The sequence below is a fragment of the Chaetodon auriga genome, chromosome 19, assembly GCF_051107435.1.
Source record: "Chaetodon auriga isolate fChaAug3 chromosome 19, fChaAug3.hap1, whole genome shotgun sequence".
Classification (NCBI taxonomy): Eukaryota; Metazoa; Chordata; class Actinopteri; order Chaetodontiformes; family Chaetodontidae; genus Chaetodon; species Chaetodon auriga.
Genome location: NC_135092.1, coordinates 452273 through 474800, shown reverse-complemented (window position 1 = coordinate 474800; position 22528 = coordinate 452273). Strand labels below are relative to the sequence as shown.

The 22528-nt window shown below is 41.1% G+C and overlaps 1 protein-coding gene across 1 annotated transcript; it reads right to left on the bottom strand.

Annotated features, from left to right (window-relative positions):
• Positions 1-4765: 4765 nt before the first annotated feature.
• Positions 4766-22338, bottom strand: auh (AU RNA binding protein/enoyl-CoA hydratase). The gene is made up of 10 exons (XM_076757440.1): positions 22052-22338; positions 18445-18512; positions 17815-17902; positions 17460-17546; positions 12155-12247; positions 10924-10980; positions 10370-10557; positions 10083-10133; positions 8485-8532; positions 4766-8189 (listed from the first exon to the last, which is right to left on the bottom strand). Exons 1-10 carry the CDS (start codon positions 22278-22280, stop codon positions 8112-8114), a joined length of 987 nt encoding a protein of 328 aa, XP_076613555.1. The 5' UTR covers positions 22281-22338; the 3' UTR covers positions 4766-8111.
• Positions 22339-22528: the final 190 nt, after the last annotated feature.

Genomic DNA, 22528 nt, shown 5'->3' with positions numbered 1-22528 from the left:
TGTTGAGTCCAGATGTGTATGGGGAGGTAATTTGGTTTCTGTAAAATTGATATACCAGTAGGTGGCAGCAGAGTCAAAGTGATGTTAAAGCAAAGCCACAACGTTGCACTGCGCAACAAGAACTGGGCTGCTTCCTTACCGAAGAGTTGAGGCTTTTCACAATTTTGAGTGCTTTCAGTGCCATGGCCTCAATTCTTGTTATTTTTTCTCTGCTTGATGTGATATACCAAGAAGAATGGCTACAGTTCCCCCAGAATGTAAAGAGAAAGTTTACTATCAGATATTATATTATAGTTTAATTGTCCACCTAAAAAACAAGACATACCAAGAGGCAGATTTTAAATTATCAATTGATAACAAAAAGAAAAATGTCCAAGCACACTACCCTGGAGAGCCTCATAATTTCTGCATTTTGAATTACAAAGTGTCCCATTAACATCCACCTTTCTACTTGACAGATGACTGAATTTATTTTATGGTTATATCACTGAAACCAGTGGCTACAAAATAACATGAACTACATTAGGAAATGTCCTGTAGAGATCCAACATGACAATGCCACAGAGATTTCCAACACCAACCTGCATCCTTCTTCTTCCTTCCGTCCTACCAATCTTCATCAAAGATTCTGCTGCAAGAGTGTCATCTAGTACCAGCAGCACCGACCTCTTTTCATTGTTTTGGTGCCTTTCTGTACTTTTTCAGTTTCTTTCATCACTAGTCTTGGTTGAATGTATGCACATGTGGAAGTACAACTGGTGGGACTAGTGATGTGCTTTTTACTCTTTCTCATACTAATCAACATTGGGAAATCCATTAATTCACGGCTCCATTGTTTATACTCTGGAACAGCTGTTAGCACTGTTCAACACAAAGGTACTCCCTGTGGAAAGTTTGGAGATCCTCGCAGAAATAAGGCGAAAGAAGAGCTTGAGTGAAATGTGGAAAGAAGAAATGATGACGTAAACCATTCATACTGTCTGTTATCTTGGAGAATGTGAAATCTATTTCAGTTCAGTTCAGTTTTAATTATATAGTACCAACTCACAACAGAAGCTGTCTCAGGACACTTTCCATATAGAGCTGGTACAAATCCAAACAATACTCTTTATCTACAGAGACCCCCAAATTCCCCCATGAGCAAGCGCTTGGTGGCAGTGGCAAGGAAAAACTTCATTTTACAAGGAGAAACCTCAAGCAGAACTAGGCTCTGGGTGGGCAGTCATCTCCCTTGACCAGCTGGGTGAGAGAGAGAGAGAGAGAGAGAGAGAGAGAGAGAGAGAGAGAGAGAGAGAGAGAGAGAGAGGGATTAAAAGGGATGAGGGAAGAGTGAAAGCTGGATAATAAACTCACTCTGGACTCGCATGTCATTTTGTTATTCGGTTTTCAACTCCTGGACAGGAGAGCAGAGGAGAGTGGTAACAGTAAACGCTGGGACAAAGCAATGTTTGTGAACAACAGGTGAAGGAGCAACGTGGCATTAGAGACACTGAGCTGCTAGCAGATAGCATTTGGCCACATTACCTCCTGAGGGAGTTTTCATGTCATTCTTGTTAATGGTGTACACGCCCCTGTTGGCTGATATTGCAGCAGCCTGCAAGCCCTTAAACACCTCTGTTTCATAGCTGCAGACATTGCACTTCCATTCCTCTAGTGACTTAAATCATGCTTCCCTGTCTTCCACTCTCCCCACCTTTACCCAATTTGTTTAATGCCACACCAGAGAAAATAGAACCTTGGACTTACTGTATGCAAACATAATGGACGCTTACAGCTTACAGCTTCACCCTTCCCCCTGCTTGGCATTCTGACCACAACCTGGCTCATCTACTCCCTGCCAACACACCTATGGTAAATAAACAACCACCGACCAAAAGGTATGTGAGGAGATGGCTTGAGCAGACCAGTATCAGGCCAGTATGGCACTGAGGGATTGCTTTGGTACCACTGACTGGGAACTGCTTTGCAGTCCACTCGGGGAGGACAATGACAGTTTCAGCATCACAGCCTAAATTAACTTTTGTGTGGAAAACACTGTGCCTACCAGGAAGGTACAATGTTTCCTAAATAATAATAAAAAAAAAACCTTGGTGACCCTGGAACTGAAAGTCCCACTGAATGAGAAGAAGAGGGTTTTTAGGTGGGGAACAATACAACAGAGGTCTGGGGAGGCCTGAAAACAAATCTTGCCACAGTAAACATAATGGGAGGGCACTAGAATCTGGAGTCCAGGAATGGGCAAAGGAATTGAATCAGTTTATCAACAGATTTGATTCTACACTTGCTCCCTTCGCTGGCCACCAGAGCTCAGGCCTGATGGTGTTACTACTCCAGTGGTGAGGGCTATAGGCCCTGATGATCAGCGCCAGACTGCTCAGGGACTGTGTAGATCAGCTGTACAGGGTTTTTCTGCACATCTTCAACCTGAGCCTCAGTCTGGTGAGAATTCAAGCACTGTTGAAAACTTTGTGTGTGGTTCCAGTTTCAATGATTGTGCACCCCAGAGAGCCCAACGAATTCTGGCTGGTAGCCTGAACTTCTCACCTGATGAAGACCATGGAGAGGAGGTTCTCCAGTCCCTGTGAGACCCTCTTAAAAGAATAAGAATGTTATAGCTAATGGACAGATGGAAATGGATGGACAGTAGGAAAAGCACAGGTGTAAAGAATAAAATGAATGATTTGCTGCTTTAGTTCAAGGGTCCTTGTATTGTTCATGCTGGCTCGCTGTCACACTGTCATAGCTTACTGGGACTCTTGAATAGAGCAGAGCCATCATTATTGTTAATAGTAACACCAGTACTCTTCCTATACAAGAGGTCAAAATGTATGTGGAGGTAAGGTTTATGGTTCAGACAGCAATAAATGTGAGATGTGCATGTTTCTAAACAATCTACCTGTCACTAATACAATAATGCACTACTACTTTCTACCAAAGAAATACAGTACCAGTAGAAAGTTTGGACACACCTTCTCATTCAATGGTTTTTCTTTCTTTTTTTTTATTTAACTTGTATATTAATACTGAAGACATCCAAACTATGAAGAAACACACGTGGAATGATGTAGTAAACAAAAATGTGTTAAACAAACCAGACTATGTTTTATATTTTAGATTATTCAAAGTAGCCACCATTTGCTTTGATGACAGCTTTGCCCACTCTTGGCATGCTCTCAAACAGCTTCATGAGGTAGTCACCTGGAATGGTTTTGAAGGAGTTCCTAGAGGTACTGAGCACTTGTTGGCTGCTTGCCTTCTCTCTGTGGTCAAACTCATCCCTAACATCTCAATTGGGTTTAGGTCAGGTGATTGTGGAGGCAAGGTCATCTGAAGTAGCACTACATCACTCTCTTTCTTAAAATAGCCCTTACATAGCCTGGAGGTGTGTTTGGGGTCATTGTTCTGTTGAAAAACAAATGATGGTCCCACAAAGCGCAAACCAGATGGAATGGCATATCGCTGCAGAATGCTGCAGTAGCCATGCTGGTTAAGTGTGCCTTGAATTTTTTCACACCTCCTCCTTCCATGCTTCATGCTCATTTCACTCTCAACCTCTGTGGTAATACTACTACTATCAGCAGAGCAAATAAATAATAATAAGATAACATACATAGCACAACATGAAGCAAACAAGTGACCAATAATAAATTAAAATCAGTGCAAATATACATTAACGGGACAGGAAGAATTGGCAAGTGGAATTATTAACGTCACTACACAGGCATAGTCAACATGAAGGTTACAAGACCATCTTCAAAGAGCTTGATGTTCTTATGATCACTGTTGTCAATATACGTTTATGGCGCGGTCACAAGAGTTAAACTGTCCTGAAATCAGACAAAGATTGCTAAGGTATGTACTAAGGTAATAGTGGCACCACCTGTCGCTGTCTGAATGAAAATTGGTTCCATGGTAAAGGACCAAAGAAGACCTCTCTTCTAAGAGGGAAACATATTTAAGCCAGTTTCATCTAAATACAGAGAAAATTGAGGTAAAAACATTTTTAGCCAAGTCTATATTTACCATTAAGACAACCTCCAGTTGCATGTAAGGCCCAATACCACCTGTTGAAACAGTGATATAGGCAGGGAGGAAAAACATGTCCCATATTGGGCTGACATGCAGTGACAGAAACTGTTCCGAAACGAGAAAAAAAAAAAAAAACATCTTGAAAACTGAAAAAGATAAATTAAAAAATGCAAAAAAAAAAAAAAAAATACTGTGACAGTTACACCTCCAGCGTTTCCCATGAGAAGTGGCTGGGGTGCAGGCCTCCCATATTGGGGAACCGGCCTTACTTTACGCAACCTTGACTTGTGGTGGGATTCCCCCCGGCTTATTGATGGGACATCTGCCGGAAGGAGGCCAGCCACAGTGGGGATGTGCAGCCTGATGTCAGGCTCTTTGCAGCAACAGCATGAACCCACAGGGCAGGCCTGCACGCAACCACTGGCCAGGGCCTCAACAGTCTGTTCACAGGCTTGCACACACACACCTTCCACTTAAATTCTCATGCTAACCTTGACCCTACCATCAGCACTGTATATATATAACTTCAACCTGACAAGCACCTGATTCTACCCTGAACAGTAAATCCTAATTGCAGAGTGTGGAAAAACATGGCTGTAATGTCATCCAGAGGTTGACTGGGGTTTGGGCTTACTGCTCATTCATCTTTCATGTGCATTGGACTAGTCGAATGATCTTTATTCCAGTGTCAAACCTATAATAAACAATAATAGAAATTGAAAACAGAACCTAAGTGCTTATACAAACAAAGTACTTTATTACTGTCAAAAAGACATTTTAGCAGTGATTGAAAATGTGCAGACTAATGCCGGAGCCGTCAAATTGCATGTACGTACAGTATGTATGTGTATATAGTATGGACTTGATAGACAAACATACTATAGATACTGTCTACACATAGATACATGCATGTGTATGTATGTATTGAAATGTGCATATACTCATAGATGCACACATGTACATAGACAGCACATGTACTTATATACACAAATTAAAATTTTACACATTATACAGTGAAACATTGAATCAGTACATTAATAAACAAGCTAAAACAGGCTGCCATACATTATTCTGCTTTCAAATTGAACCTATCAGCTTTTTCCTGGAGCTTCTGGCTTCCTCAGTAAATGTTTGATGAGCAGCCAAAAGCTCTGGAAAAAGAGCAAAGGTGCATGTTGTTTTCCGTAGTTCAGTGGTTGATTACTAATTTAAAATCAACTAAAACTAAATTCTTTTATGCTAATTATTCTTATCACAACCCAAGTATAATCAAATGTATTGTCATGGCCACCACCATTCTTGTGTGTGTTTGTGTGTGTGTTCTTGTACCCAGCATGTGTGTGAGTGGTTGCAGGTGAGGGGGTGTGGAAACAGGACTCCTCTGGAGGAGGAGGACGGCGACTGGTGAGGAGCTAGCCGGTGCCCAATCCCCTGCAAGCGGTTCTCTCCTGCTGGCTACAAGAGTTGTCTTAGCCTGGCAGTGTGTGGTTGGCATCTTATGACCAGTCCTTGAGGTATATCCTTGAGGTAACCAGACACGAACTGAGCTAGGTTAAGACAGGGACTGATTTTACACCCACTTCCAGTCATATCAATTGTTAGCCTCACTAGGCTTAGGGGTGCTATTTCTTTTGTATTTTGGTTCTCGTTTCCCACCTTTACTATAGGCCTCATTTAGGGGGATTTTATTTTCATTTTGTTTTGTGTGTGACTCAGGTTAGCTCTCATTTTTGAGAGTTCTCTTTTGGTTATGTTTATTTCATTTTGTTTGAAAAGCACCCAATTGCTCTTTTCATTGTCTTGGCCTTTGCCTTTTGTACACAAACAATTTAACATTCTTTGGGTTTAAACAAATAACTATTTAAACCATTTACATCTGGTTGTTTATTTTGTTCCTTCCCCTAGCGAGCTGGGTCGTAACATGTATCAATGACTGATTGACATACAGTATAATTAAAGCTCTATATGCATTGGATTTACACTGTATTCTTCCAGTATTTTAAAGAAACTGCAGAGGTACTCTATCATTAATCGTGTGAAAATCTACCATATTTGTAATGCCTGAAGTCATAATTTCTCATCCAACATCCAATTGCTATTTCCAATAATCAATCAAAATCAATTCTCACAGTTAGGATAAGTGCACCTCCAGATTTTATTTCCCAAAGTCACTATAGAGCATTCTAGCCTATTTTCAGCAATGCATGCACACAACTCAGATTATACCAGCTTATACTGATACTTGTATCCCATTTATAAACAATATGGATCAACATAATGTGTATCTCATCTAGACACGGTAAAACTGCAAGTGGAAAGATTATGGCAACCTGATGTCATCAAGTAATTATGTGTACTCAAAACAATCAAACAGGGGCATAAGCATTTGTGTCTGACACAAGTTTTATTTACAACTGTATGATATGGCCTCATGTTCCAATCTGAAGGAGGCACATAGGCTAACTTCACATAGTAAAATAATATATCATCTCCACAGTTGATTAATTCAGTGACAATTTGAGGCTTGCTGATTTACAAAAAAACATTCTGATTCCAAAATTAATGAAGACAAAAACACATAGTATTGAGGAAAAGACAATCTAGAGGAAATTAATAATGCTTGAATGAAAAGTGTGTCATGACTATTTCCATCTGCGTGGACAGAGCAATAACCGCTCTCCATGGTTTCTCAAAGTGTCTGAGGGTCACTCTGGCTACATTGTTTGAACAACTGATATCTTACCAGGGCTGTAATTTCTGAACAAACAGTACCCATTTTCTTCCTGTATACTTCTCATGTCGTTATCTTGAAAATTATTTTTATTTACTTATTTATCTTTTTCTCCTACTTTTCACGCATTAAGCAGTGGTGGGCACGAGGATGTTTTTTAATTCACAATAAATTGTATCCTGGTCACCTCCAGTCTGTGTTTGAGACCCTATAAGCACCACTGATGCTTCATGTCATTTGTTAATTTGATGTTAACTAAAGCTACCACGTGTTCATCTGATGATAACAAGCAATTCTGATGAAAGTTTTTGTTTGTAGTGTCATTTTTGACCACCATTATCACTGTAGGGCACCAAAGTCACCCTAGCCCTGTTGTTAAATGTCACGTTAATCAACATGTTCAAACTGTACCAACTGTAGCGGAAGAGAAGCTGTGTAGTAACGGGCTAAAGCTAACACTGTTTAGAATTAACATGAACAACTCTGAGTGACAGTAAAGTTGTGTGTATTCTGTTGGTCAGTTGCCTACTTGAGTAATTTCTAACCAACTATCTGAGTACTACACCCAAGGCAAGTGTGTCAGTACAGACAGTGAACTGTGAAGTACTGTTTCTTTTGAGGCAAAGTAAGAACCTTTGGGGGCTTGTGACCTTAAAGCCAATAGGCCAATTTTTTTCTGTCATCACAGCATATTAAAATTATTCTGATGGCATAAGGCTGGATTTGTAGAAAAATGCAACAATTCTGCTGATACTTTTCAGCCAATTCATCATGGGTATCAGTGTCTTTTCTTGTTACTAACACAGGGAGGCAAGGTGCCAAAGTCAGAAACTGTCAAAACAGCTGCAATAAGCCTCATATCCCAAGTTCAACTCTCTGGGCATTACCCGAGGGAAAGTCCAGTCTCTTTTATGATTTCATGCAGACACCTTTGGTGTTATTCACACACAGCAGTTTGTATCTACCAAAGTTTAAAAAAACATAATAATAATAATAAAAATAAACCTACCAGCTACTGTTAGTGGCTAACTGCTGATCATACTGCAATCAATAATAACTAAGTAATTCAGGTTTTAGTTTGCAGAAGTTTTTAGTATTGTAAGCAGGGCCAATGCTTGGTTAGTTTTCTTGATTTCTTTAAATCCTGAAGTAGTAGTTGGCACACTCAGCAAGTGCTTTACATTGACATTTAAGTCACTGGCAAACACTACTCAGGTTTTGCCCTAATGCCCTGCGATCAAACAGATGTGTTGATGGGTACAGTTTCACCCATAAACATGCTGTAAGCAGTGAAACAGTCGGAGAGCTGGAGGCAGAACTCTGGTGGTTGGTTTCTGGAAGAAGTGTGGCATCACTCCCCCTTATAGTAAGGGCGCCTTTTGTCCTTGAACGCAGCCAAACCCTCCAATCGATCTTTAGTTGGTATGACCTTAAATACAACACAAATATGTCAGTACTAAAAAGATGCATGTCTTAATCTTAAATCTATGCTAACTATATGAGGGAAACTTTGTAGTGAGGTGTTTCTAACCTGTAACCTTTTATCACTTGGTGATAAGAACTATAGAAATGTGAGGTTTCCCTATTCTTCCCATTCTGCCGACATTTCATGAATGCAGCACAAGTCTTAGATAGGCTGACCAAATAAACTGCCAAACAAATGTATATGTCATACAGCGGGGTAAATGAATAGTAATTAAGTAATTAATTGTTTAATTGCTCACCTGGGCATAGCATGCCTCTTCAATTGCCAGACCTGTCGATAAATCCACCTGAAACAGAATGTGGCATCTCTTAGTGAATGTTCACAGTGCAGGTGAAAATGTCTAAATTTCAATTGTTTCCTCACATAATATGCAATTTCATGTTATTGTTTCTCTGCCACACAGCATGAAGTATATCCAGCCTGAATGCAAGTGTTTTTACCAATTTTTCAGCAATGCAATCTTTCACTTGAGACAGCTCTCATCATAATCATCTACAGGTTTTATCCAGCATAAACAAGAGTGTTGATTCTGACGTCTTATTTTTGTCATTCCCATAACTGAACAATCTGACTGCTCGTGTTACTTGACCAATTTTCACAACAGAGTTCAAATTTGCAAAACTGTTAAGGACAGTGTAAGGATGGGCAATATGGCCAAAATAAGATAAGGTAAGATGAGACCTTATTGATCCCACACCGGAGAAATTCAGTCATTTTATATCAGGGTAACGCAATATATCACAGAATAGCAATTGTTATATAATAATGAATTATGAAATGGTTTAAAATAACCATACCGTACTTAATCCCATTTGATTATTTTCTTAATTTATTCAGAACGTCCATACAAACAAAAACAACTGCCTCACAAGAGACAACACATGACTTTAAAAACAAAAGCCACAGAAGAGTAAAGCCAACTTTCTTTCAAAACAGAAGCTTTAAGGTTCAAAATGAGGAAAAAAAAAAAAAAAGAAAGCCTTCGCTAGAGCAAGTGTTCCATTCTGGGATACTGTAGAAACATGGTGATGCAACATGGCGGTCTCTGTGGAATTTTTCTTCAAAACACTGCCTAGGTGAATCACATTGTAGCATAACTGCTAATCACCACAGCACTTGGCTGGTGGTGAAAAAGCTGGTAGAAAAACTTGCTTAGCAGTGTCTGACAACATTGAGCAGGCCAGTGCTGGGCTGGGACAGAGGGTCATGGAGGTAGGACACATACAGTGAAATTAAATCAGACCTGTGATGACTGCAAACATCTTATTAAGAAGGTTCAACCTCAAGAAAAGTCTTGTTGCAACCTCAATGGACAAAGACTTGCAGTTGATGTGTGGCTATCCATTCAAGCAATGGTGTTCAGGCCCTTGATCTTGTTCTGGGGCCATACAACTCTGCCTTTGCTGACCTTTCTGACTGGGCTGTACAACTGTCTTTTAAAACCAAATGCACATACACTGTTATTAAATTGGTGGGACAATGTAAATTGATAAATCAATCGTGCTATGGTGGCAAGAGACTGGTTTACAGTTCATCCAGAATTCACACCTAATTTTCTTCCACCTTACGCACCAGTCCAACAACCACTAAAAGTTCTTTTCAGCATGGAGGTCGAAGGTATATGACATGCATGCATATGAACAAGCTACCCTCCATCAGGCAATGGATGAGGCATGTGATGACATCTCCACCCAGTGGAGCTGGGGTTGGAGCTCACACTCCAAAAGGTTGAAAAGATGTTCAGAGTTTTGTAAATTGTAACACTGCTGTGATAACTGGGCCATGTCAGTCATAAAATACTGTAAAAGCAGTCTTGCACTGACCACAAAGACTTACCTCTATCCCCTGGTTGATCGCCAGTTTCGCCATCCTTATTGCTATCGGACCCTGCAAAGCCAAAAGTCCAAGAGTGACTGCTTTTTGAAAGGTTGTAAGGTTTCATAAAATGCCGTGTGTAACGTAAGTTGCTTGTGAATTGCTTTGATTCAGTACAATATTGTCATGCAAATATACAAGGCCTAAAATAACCAGCAGCTGTTTAGACATTCATCACTAAAATCACCTTTGTTTTTCCTTTAGTCTATATTTTCCTTGATACACAGGTCTGCCCGTCATCTCGTTACCTGAGGGTTAATCTCGCGTGCAAGCTCCAGAGCCCGCATGTAGGCAGCATCTCCAGTCATGTTCTGTTCCACAGAATGACTGACGAGTCCCAAACGACACGCCTCTGTTCCATCCACCACCCGGGCAGCGAAGATCAGCTCCTTAGCAAGAGACACACCAATCACCCTGGGGAGACGCTGTGTACCACCTGCACAGGAGAGGTGACAAACCTGGATGATACATGGCCTTCCAGAAACTGAGTTGTGCAAATCCTTGCAAATGCTATGTGGCCTGGTGGCAATCTGCAACTCAGGGTTTGAGAAGCACTGGTTTAGGGTGCTCTAATCATTGTGATTTAATCACAGTGGGTCCAGTTCAACTCTGACCAGCAGCTGCCTGTGCTGTTCTATTCAAATAAAAGCAAAATGAATTGAACAATACTTTTCAAAGAAAATCAAAGGAGTGTGTGTACACACACACACACACACACACGTTAAGTGTAGATGTGTGCAGACAACCAAAAACGTTTCCAAAAGGAATAAAAATTAAGAAATACAATAAAATCCAGCCTTACCTGCTCCAGGAATAATCGCAAGTTTGGTCTCAACTAGTCCCATTTTTGCAGTATTGGCTAAAGAAATCAAAGAGTATTATTATTACATAAATACTACTACTACCACAACTGCTAGGATAGAGATACTACAATACAAAATAAAAAACATCATTATGTATACCTTCAATATTCACTGACAGAAACACAACTATAGTAAAAATATTAGAAAATACTAAGTTTACTTTGTACATAAGGCAAATTCATTTATAAATATAGTGATTTAACTGAACTAGTCATTTAAAATGTATTAGAATTAGGACACTTACTGAGTATTGCTAAAAGAAATAAGTATCTTGTCTTCATGCTGTATTCAATTTAATATAGGTTGAAAAGGATTACAAATCATTGCGTTGTGTTTTTATTTACAATTGACTTTCCTGGAATCACGGTTTTAAGTTCATGCATTAAAATAACATTATTTTACAATATCCTTCCGGTTTCATGGTTCCTCTCTTTTCCACTGCAGACTCTTTTCCACTAAAGGCTCATGATATCAATAGTGTTGCAGCTGATAGGTGGTGCACACATCACAGACATAATCACAAACTTCCAAACAGAGAGGAAGCAGCAGATAAGCCTGGCGATAATCACATCCAGTGGCCAGACAATGAACACTGGCACCCATCAGGGATGGGTGTGCTTTACCCTCTCCTAGTCTCCCTCTATACCAACAACTGCAAAAACATCACCACCGCAGCCTACAAGTTTGCAGATCACATCATGGTGATCTGCCTCATCTGGTATGGTGATGAGTCTGCATACAGATGGAACTTGAACAGCTGGTGCTCAGAGAAACCTGGAGCTGAACACGCTCAAAACTGTGGAGATGACAGTGGATGGTAGGAGGAGCCACCCAACAATGCCCCCATCACCATACTCAACAGTACCGTGTCTACAGAAATGTTAAGGTTTCTGGGATCCTCTATCTTCCAGGACCTATGGTGGGCGTCCAACATAGACTCCACCATCAAAAACTCTTGAGCAGAGGAGGTACTTCCTTTGCCAGCTCAGGAAATTTAAAATGCCTCAGGAGTTGCTGATCCAGGTCTACACTGCAATCATGCAATCTGTTGTCTGTTCATCCATCACTGTCTGGTTTGGATCGGCCACCAATCAGGATAGGAACTGCCTACAAGGAACAGTCAGGACTGCAGAAAAATAACACTGTCAATATATATGAACAGAGTCTTACAGGCAATTCTGATGTCACAAGCAAGGGCCATTTCCAGGCCTCCACCTAAGGCAGCTCCATCAACAGCAGCAATTGTTGGCATTGGCAGGTTTCCTGTAAAAGACGTCAAAAGACAAGAAAATGTACTTACTATGTACACATCATAGGTACCACGGGAAGCCCACAGAAGAACTTGCTCTTTGTTTAACTGCAACTGAACTTTTATTATAAAACGTAAGCCACTGAAGTCAGTCAGACCCAGACCCCTTTGCATTTCCCACAATCCTCCAGGTATTTACACCTATGCATGCCTCTGCCTATAGACCCAGCTTTCAGCGACCACTGGTCGACTGTGGCCTTTAACCCATGATGTCATCAGGTCAAAATAATCTGAGCTCCCTTTTGTTCTCTCCCTTTTCTCTTTGCCCCTTGGGTGGCTTTCTGACCACCGTGTGGTATGCTCAGAGCATTTAGATAAGATTCAACTTTATTGTCATCGTCAGAGTGCAACACAGACACTGAAATGCAGTTTAGCATCTAACCAGAAGTGCAAATAGTTATAATATTCAAAAATATAAATACATGCAAGTAGTGCAAGTGTCATGAAGTATAAACAATATGAGGTAGGTGCAAGCAATTTCTATGAAGCCATAAAAACATGTGCAACACGGTATGTAAACAGGTGACATGTGCAACAGGTAGTGCATGGCAGTGCAGTAAAAAAGTAAAAAGTATAAGTGAACAGATGAGGAATATAGTGTATATAAAATATAAAGTGATATATGCAGAGTGCAGTATGACATGAGCTGAGTTGTAATGTTCATCTTTGTTGTAGTCTCTTGGGGTGGAAGAGGGGGTGACAATGTCAATTGGAGGATGGTGGGGGTTGGAGGGGGGCCGCTAGTGGACAGAGTTCAGCAGGGTAACAGCTCTGGGGAAGAAGCTGTTCCTGTGCCTGCTGGTGCGGGAACAGAGGCTCCTCAACCTCCCACCGGATGGTAGGGGAGCAACCAGTGCATGGTTGGGGTGGGAGCTGTCACTGCTGATACTGAGTGCCCCTCTTAGACACAGCTTGCGCTGGAGGTCCTCGATGGCAGTTAGCTGGACAACGGTGATGTATTGGACGGTTTTCACCACCTGTTGCAGGGCTTTCCGCTCGGAGGCTGTGCAGCTGCCATACCATACTGAGATGCAGTTGGTCAGGATGCCCTCAAGGTGCAGTGATAGAAGTTGACTGGGATTTGATGAGCCAGCTTCACTTTCCTTAGTCTCTTCAGGAAGTAGAGGTGCTGTTGAGCCTTCTTTATCAAGGTGGAGGAGTTGAGGGTCCAGGAGAGGTCCTCAGAGATGTGGACGCCCAAGAACTTGAAGCTGGAGATACATTCAACCTCAGTCCCGTCGATGTGAATGGGGTTGTGACTGCAGCCTTTGGTTTTCCTGTAGTCCACGATGAGCTCCTTGGTCTTCTTTGTGTTGAGGGTCAGGTTGTTGTTGGTGCACCTCATCACCAGCTGCTAAATCTCATCCCTGTAGGCTGACTTGTTGTGGTTGTTGATCAGGCCTATCACCGTGGTGTTGTCTGTGAACTTGATGATGGAGTTGGAGCCATGCACAGGGATGCAGTCGTGGGTGAAGAGGGAGTAGAGGGGAGGGCTCAGCACACAGCCCTGCGGGGCACCGGTGTTCAGGGTCGGGGTGGCGGAGGTGTGGTTGTCTAACCTAACAGAGTGGGGTCTGTTGGTCAGGAAGTCCAGGGTCCAGTTGCAGAGGGAAGTGCTGATGCTGAGGTCATTGACTTGTTGACCAGTTTGGAGGGGATGCATACACACACAGCTCCTACTGCTAACTACTTTGAGCTGTATTTCTTGTACGAAAGGTACGACTCAAAGTTTATTATTTTATTATTATTGTTGTTGTTCATGCTCATGCACACAGAACACACAAGGGGAAAACAAAGAAATGTTGGCACAATTTTTCTGGCACTAACCCAACATTCTGACACTTGAGCACACTACACACACACTTTCTATCACATACACACAAGCACACACTGTCCCTTTCATTCTTCAGTGAAGCGAATTTAATTACAAATTGTATGTTTTTATTCTTACCTTTTAAATAAATGCTTCTAAATATAGAAACTGGTCTATTTAATGCTGCACAAGAGTAAATGCTGCCAACATCTACTACTCAGAACTCCAAAACCCTTCAACTGTAATACTGATATGCTAATTTTGGTTGTAATTATCAATTTAACTATAGAACTACACAAGAAGCTCCCCACAGCGACCAGTCTTGGTATAGACGCTTAGTGCATAGTGATGCTGAAGTGTAAATTTCCCCAACTCATAAAAAATGCCACTCAGTGCTACCAACGTTAGGCTAAACTCTGATAGCACTGCTGAGTAAAAAACTGGGGCAGTGTATGTCCTAAGCTACTCCTGAACAAGCCTCAGAAAAACATTTTATTGAATATTTTCAATTGGTACCTTTGCTGTGTTAGTAAAACAACAACAACAACAACAACAACAACAACAAACACTGTTGCTGTTGCACTTTATGTTCAGGTGTCTGATTCTTGGTTGTTGTTTTTTTTTGTTTTTGTTTTTTTTAGCTTATTCCCTGTCCATATGTGGCCGTTCCGATCACAATCTGGTTTATCTGCTCCCTGAATACATACCCTTGGTGAAAAAAGAACCACCAACTATCAGGCATGTGAGAAGATGGTCAGACGAGTCCAGTATGGCACTGAGTGACTGCTTTGAAACCACTAACCGGGATGTGTTGTGCAGTCCACAGGGGGAGGACCTTGACAGTCTGACAACCTGCATAACGGACTACATCAACTTCTGTGTGGAAAACACTATGCCTACCAGGAAGGTATGGTGTTTCCCAAACAACAAACCCTGGGTGTCCCCAGAACTAAAAGCCCTACTGAATGAGAAGAAGAGGGTCTTTAGATCTGGGGACAAAGATGAGTTGAGGAGGGTGCAGAGGGAGCTGAAACAGGTGATAAGGAGAGGGAAGGACAGCTACAGGAGGAAGCTGGAGGAGCGCCTTCAGGGGAACGCCAGAGAGGTTTGGAGACTGCTGCATCCACCCTGTAAGAAGGAACACTACCGCAGATGCTTCATTCCGACAGTTGATCCTACTGGACAAAACTCTAGCTTTGTCTAATGCAGCACTGTGATTATGTAGTTACTGCTCCGCACTGTGTGACATTGCACGAGACTGTAAGATATTGCACGAGACTGATGCAATATTACATTTTTAGTCAATACCACATCCCTATCTTCTTGTATCAAATACAGTGGGGGAAATAAGTATTTGACCCCTTGCTGATTTTGCAGGTTTGCCCACTTACAAAGAATGCAACGATCTATAATTTTAATCATATGTACATTCTAACAATGAGAGACGGAATCCCAAAGAAAATTCCAGAAAATCACATCATATGAATTTATAAAAATTGATAACCATCTGATGAGAAAAAATAAGTATTTGACCAAACAGCAAGTATTCTGGCTCCCACAAGCCAGTTAGTCTTTCTTTAAGACACACCCCCAATCCCAACTAATTATTTACATCAAATACACCCGCCTCACCTCGTTACCTGTATAAAAGACACCTGTCCACACCCAAACAACCAGATTCCAACATCTCCACCATGGGCAACACCAAAGAGTTGTCTAAGGACATCAGGGACAAGATTGTTGACTTGCACAAGGCTGGGATGGGCTACAAGAGAATTGGAAAGCAACTTGGAGAGAAAAGATCAACTGTCAGTGCAGTTATCAGGACATGGAAGAAGCACCACACCATTGCCACCTCCCTTGGTCTGGGCCTCCACACAAGATCTCGCCTCATGGAGTGTCCCTGATCATGCGAATGGTGAGGAATCATCCCAGAACCACAAGGGGGGAACTGGTTAATGAACTGAAGGCAGCTGGGACCACAGTTACAAAAGAAACGGTTGGTAACACACTACGCCGTCATGGATTGAAATCCTGCAGCGCACGCAAGGTCCCCCTGCTCAAGAAGGCACATGTACAGGCCTGCCTGAAGTTCCCCATTGACCACCTGAATGACTCAGAAGAGGCCTGGAAGAAGGTGATGTGGTCAGATGAGACCAAAATAGAACTTTTTGGGCTCATCTCAACTCGCCGTGTTTGGAGGGCAAAGAACACAGAGTACAACCGAAACAACACCATCGCTACTGTCAAGCATGGTGGTGGCAACATCATGCTTTGGGGGTGCTTTTCAGCCAAGGGGACGGGACAACTCCATCGCATTGAGGGGAGGATGGACGGGGCCATGTACCGTGGAATTCTGGACCAACACCTCCTTCCCTCAGTGAGAGAGCTGAAGATGGGTCGTTGGGTGTTGGGTGTTTCAGCACCTCCCTTTGGAGGGAGCTTAAAATTCGGGTTGGCAGGCGACAGCCTCGGAACCTGAATGATTTGGAGGCTGTCTGCAGGGAGGAATGGGCCAACATCCCTGCCGAAATGTGCACAAACCTTGTCACCAACTATAAAAACCGTTTGACATCTGTGCTAGCCAATAATGGCTTTTCCACAAAATATTAACATGCTGTTTGTCCAGGGGGTCAAATACTTATTTTTGACGAAAAATATGCATATAAATTCCTAAAATGCATACAATGTCTTATTCCACTTTTTATGGTGATATTCTGTCTCTCACTGTTAAAATGAACCTATCATTAAAATTATAGACCGTTGCATTCTTTGTAAGTGGGCAAACCTGCAAAATCAGCAAGGGGTCAAATACTTATTTCGCCCACTGTATATGCATATACATAATTTTTTAACCAATGTGCAATAGTGAAAAACACTCTATTCCCTGTAAAATTATTACATTTTTTTTCATTATCAATATTTTTATATACTGCTACATAATTTTTCATCCAATGTGCAATACTGAACAACACTGTACTGTAGAATGTATATATACAGAGATTGGGATTTTTTAAATTTTCTATGTGGTATTTTATTCCTTTCTATGTCTTTTTATACTTCTGATACTACTGCTGCTGCCTGTAACACCCAAATTTCCTCTATGGGGGATTAAAAAAGTGCTATCTTAAGCAAGGATCAAGTGAAGTTCACTACTTTTTTTTTTATGATTGCATAAAGGATATTAATACACAGGCTTGGGAACACCATTGTTGTTGGTAAACACAGTTTGCAAATGACTGCATTCTTTTCTATTTATGTTTTACACAGCATCCTAACATTTTTTTGTAATTGGTGTTGTACAATGAATTCATCAGCACTGACTTAATTCTATCATTCTTTGCAGCCTTTACCCAGCTCTGTGATGACTGCTCTTGCTTTGGACACAAAGGATCCCACCTCACTCTGGTGCATCTTCGCCCTCTCCTTCAGGTCAGCACCTGTGCACAAAGCATCAGCATCAAGCCAGAGGCCTGTGGCTTCCTGAAAATGCAGCAGAGGTGGCTTTGGTATCTGCCATAACTTCAGTATCAAGGTTTCTTGATGAACACAGAATTGTATAGTCAAGATCTCAGTCTCAAACATTTTACAGAAAATGAGGATTGGATTGGCAAAATGTTTACAAGAAGAATAACTGAAATTGAAAGACATTCCAAACAGCAGATTCAGTCAAAAATCTCTCTGATGCAATACACAAAGAGAGTGTACCTGCACAAAAGATCCCAGGGACCAAACTGCATAAAATGACACTGCGCACTTTGTTATTTTTCTTGATATCTTCCACAGCTTCAAACATCTGAAAGACATTTTTTGTTTATTTTCAAGAAAACTGCACTTAAATTACATTTCTCAAAATGTCAATTTCAATTCTCTCAATTAAATGTAAAAGTTAATTGATTTTGCATAACAAAAATAATAAAACATATCATATTTCAAGACGAATTCAGATATAAGAAACTATGAGATCAGAAAAAATAAACCTCAGTTAAGAGGTACAGGAACTTCAGCATTTACGAAAGATCAACTGACCACTTTCAATACACTGAATTATCATAGTTAAGCTGGAATGAGACTTCTCCGAGGTATATATGGGGTATTATTGGTAACGATGGGTCGCCAAAGGCTCGCAGAGTAGCCGATGTGCACACCTTCCAAATCTCAAAGTGCGTCATTTGGATCTGCACAAGTTGAAAAGAAAGGAAAAGAAATGTCTCTGAGTAATCCCTGTGCACACTAGCCTACATGTCCCCCAGAGAAGCTTTACTTGTGTTACCAATCACTTGCTAAGTCATCTTTACTAAGTTAAAATAATTACAAGGAAAATAGATAGGTACATACCATTTTGACCAGATTTTTGCTTATGGCATTCTTGGCTTTTGGTCGATTTATCCCAACAACAACAATACCTGAAAGACAGTGTGACATTATGGTGATTAACAACAGCACACAGGTAATACCATACCTGAATGTAAAGCAGCATATTTGACATCACAGACAACATGATGATGTCACAACTAGAAAGCATAAACATTGTCTATGAAGATTACAGCAATACTCAAAACTGTCTGTTGTGAGTACATTTTATTGTTACTTTTACAATGTGAACACACATACACAGGGCCCGTTTTAGAATTGTAGTTTGTGTAGTAGGGAGATAGGACACAGCTTATGTCATATGGACCACTACTTGATGGTGTGTTTTTTTTTTCAATGTAGTTAGCACCACAAACTAAATTAATCCACCTCCACTGTATAAGGTGAAGTTGCAAATTGTGCTCTCAGACAAATACAAAGAACTGGTATACAAGTACTTTCACAGTGACATGGGTCACCTGGGGGTAGAACGGGTTTTACACCTTGCTAGACAGAGGTTTTATTGGCTGGGGATGCAAAAAGACATTGAGTTTTTATAACCCAAGTTTGTAAATGCAACATCCAGAAGAAACCTATAGTTCAAGGCAGAGCATCTATGTGTCATGTACCTGCAACAGCACCATTTGAGACGGTTTCAATAGACTATCTTCACCTTGAAAAAAGCAGGGGAGGGTATGAATATATTTAAGTGATTATTGACAACTTCACTACGTTTCAAACATACCCAACCCATAACAAATCCGGCAAAACAGCAGCACAGAAAATTTTCATTGACTTTGCTTTGAAATTTTGCTTCCCTGCTAAAATACATCACGATCAAGGCTGAGAAACTAAGAACCAGTTATTCAGAAAACTGCAAAAACAAACTGGCATGGCAAACTCTAAAACAACTCCCTACCAACCACAAGGGAATCCAGCTGAGTGATTTAATCGCACCTTGTTATTGATGCTGCGGACCTTGGATGAGGAGAAAACGGGAAATTGAAGAGACAATGTGAATAAAGGTGTATATGCTTATAACTGCACAACCAGTGAAACAACCAGTTACTCCCCTTAGTACTTCCTTTTTGGTAGGAAACCCTGTTTGCCAATTGACTAGCTCTTTGGGATAAATGATGAGGAAGCATGTAACTCACCGCAGGAATATGCTCAAAAGTGGCAACAGCAAATGAAGGAACCATATGACATTGCATCCAAAACCATCAAAAGACTACAGCAAGAGGAAAAACATACTAAGATCGAAAGAGGCACAGTTCAGTCCTTCCCCCAGGTGACCGGGTCATTGTAAGGAATTTGTCACTACGTGGAGGGCCTGGAAAATTGTGATCATATTGGGAGGACCAAATACACATCGTGGTCTCTCAAAAGGGGAAGACAGACCAGTTTATGGGGTCAAGCCTGAACATGGCACAGGGAGAGGCAGAGTCCTCCATCGTAACATGTTGATGCCATGTAATGCTTTGCCACTTGAGGAGCCAGCCCAAAGATCTCTGGCAGGACAAAATCCTCAAATTCAACAGAGAAAGAGACACAAGGAGAATGAAACAAAGGAAACTTTAGAGGACTCCGAGAGCTTGGATGAAGAGGAACATTACTGGGCTTATAGGCTGAGACACCACCATCATCAGCCTAGGAAGCAAAATGTTGCACCTCCAATCACTCCAGAAATAGAGGGTCAGTCTGAACTTGGTGCTGGACCAGAAGAGTTCAGAATGGAGACTCCAGTGAAAATGCCTGTGGACAATGACACTACTGGAAATGACAGGACAGGACATGACACTCAAGAGTCAACACTAATAGTTAAGTCTGCAGATCTTCCCAGAAACCAGGAGCCACAACTTTCTGAAACACAGCCACGCAGGTCACAGAGGGAAAGACGGCCTAGAGAAAGACTGACATATGAATCATTAGTTCAACCTACTCATTGTGTGGTGGGGTCTCACACCAACTTACTGTATGTAAATACACTTGCACCAGCATATAGACAATACAGCATGCCCTGGCCACCCTCACATATGTCTAAGATAACTAAGATCATTCTGTAACATGTGCACACAGTAACATGGACTGTTTCTGAATGGAGTAGTTACTGTCCATTATGTGTGTCATGGGACAATAAGGACTGGGATTAGCAAAGTGGTTAAAAAGAAAAGGGAAAAAAGCATTTATTTGAATATAAAGTTAAGTTACTGTGATCATTTGTTGTTGATACTTACCTGGTTTATACAAAATTTGAGTCATTCATATTCCCAAAAACATACTTTATAAGACTGAAAAGAAGTCTTAATCATAGGATGGTTTGGAATTAAGCTATGGCAACTGCTCAGGCTTAAACCATGCTATAGTGTTATTTAAGAGTGGAGTGTGATGGTCACATGGTATACAATAGTAAAGCACTATAAGGGTGAAACCTGTGAAGTACACTTAAACCATTTACTTGTTTCAAACTTTTGAAAAAATGCTATTGCCATTAAGTGAGAAGAATGGTTACTCAATACAGTTATCTTTAATGTTGCAGTTGAATATTGTTCCATCACCCATGTTGTTCTTTAAAGTAATGTTAATGTTGAGGACAACATTTATTTTGCAGGGGAGGAATGTGCCACCCGTAAAAAGATCTTTTTTAATACATGTTCAGTTCCTTTGATTAACATGTTGTTTAGTAAGACACTGTCAGTTCTACACATTATTGCACTGGCCAGTAGGGGGGCAGCGTAAGCTGTCTGTGGCGCATTTTCTGCAAGCGAGGTAGAGACAACCTGTTGCTGTGAAGGGTCAAGCGCATGGTATGTGATTAGAAAATGTGTGCCCAACGCTGTGGTACTGCTAGCCTGTACGTGTTGCCAGTTTTGCTGTGAAGTAATGAAAGTGAACATTTTTCTACACCACTAATGCTGTTGCAGTCTGAATGGTGTAACATATGCACACTCTACCTAGCAGCGCCTCTGCCTCTAAAGCAAACAAGCATAACAGAGTCCCACAAATTTCTGATCTTGATTAACTGAACCGATTCAGCCTACCCCACAACGTCTTCTCATGGGTTTAACCTCACTGTGGGTACTATTTCTCGGTACTAAATGCATAAAACCAAGTAAAACACAACAATTTAAACTTAAACTTAAACTTAATTTAAGTGCATAAGTGCAAGACAAAGCACAAAAGCTTCAGGCGTGTATTAGGAAGTCAAAACTAGTTAAAGGCTTGACATATGTTTTTAGCTTTCTTTTAAATATATTTAATTAGGTGGCTTCCCTGATATCTAGGTAATATGTTTCAGAGCTTGGCCACGTCTCCCTGCAAAAGAGATCCTTGATCTAAACGGGACAAACCTGGTTCAATAAAAAAAAATTATACATTTATTTTTAAAAAATTAAAACATGACGTCACCGCATACTATTACGTGGATAATGGGCGGGGCTCCTTTGCGGTTTGCATCTGGGTTATTGACTATACCAGTTCACAGTCAATTCCCATTTATTGGATCGCTAATGTGACCTCCGTTTTGACAACATATTTTCCTTCTGAAAACTAAAAAACATTTGAACTGGCGCCGATTCTGGGCGCAACTTACCGGCGTCTTCTCCGTCCAAGTATCTGACGAGCAGGTCATCCTTGCAGTCGGAGCTGTAGTGTCGTGTCACCGCTCCGTGACCATTCAGGCGAGAAGGCGAGAATTTACCAGAGAAAACATACCGTCTCAAGCAGGAGAAGGCTGGAGCCAGTCTGCGCACGCTGTCTCGGTCCGCTGTCTGTGTGCGAAAGACTTGCAACAGGGTTCTACGTCCCACTAGGACCGCCATGCTGGGAAGCAGCCGTGCGGTTTGACTTTCAACTTTGAACCCAGTCACATGTTATCATCACGTGATTTTTTTTTTTTTTTTTTTTTTTTTTTCAGTCCGTAAGGGACACACGAGGCAAATATTGAAATTGTAGGATTATCATCACTTCATTCAGATATTGTGACGGATTTGAGCTAAATATATGAATATTACTTTTAGACTCAATAATAATAGTATTTAATTAAAAGCGTCACATAAATATTACCCTT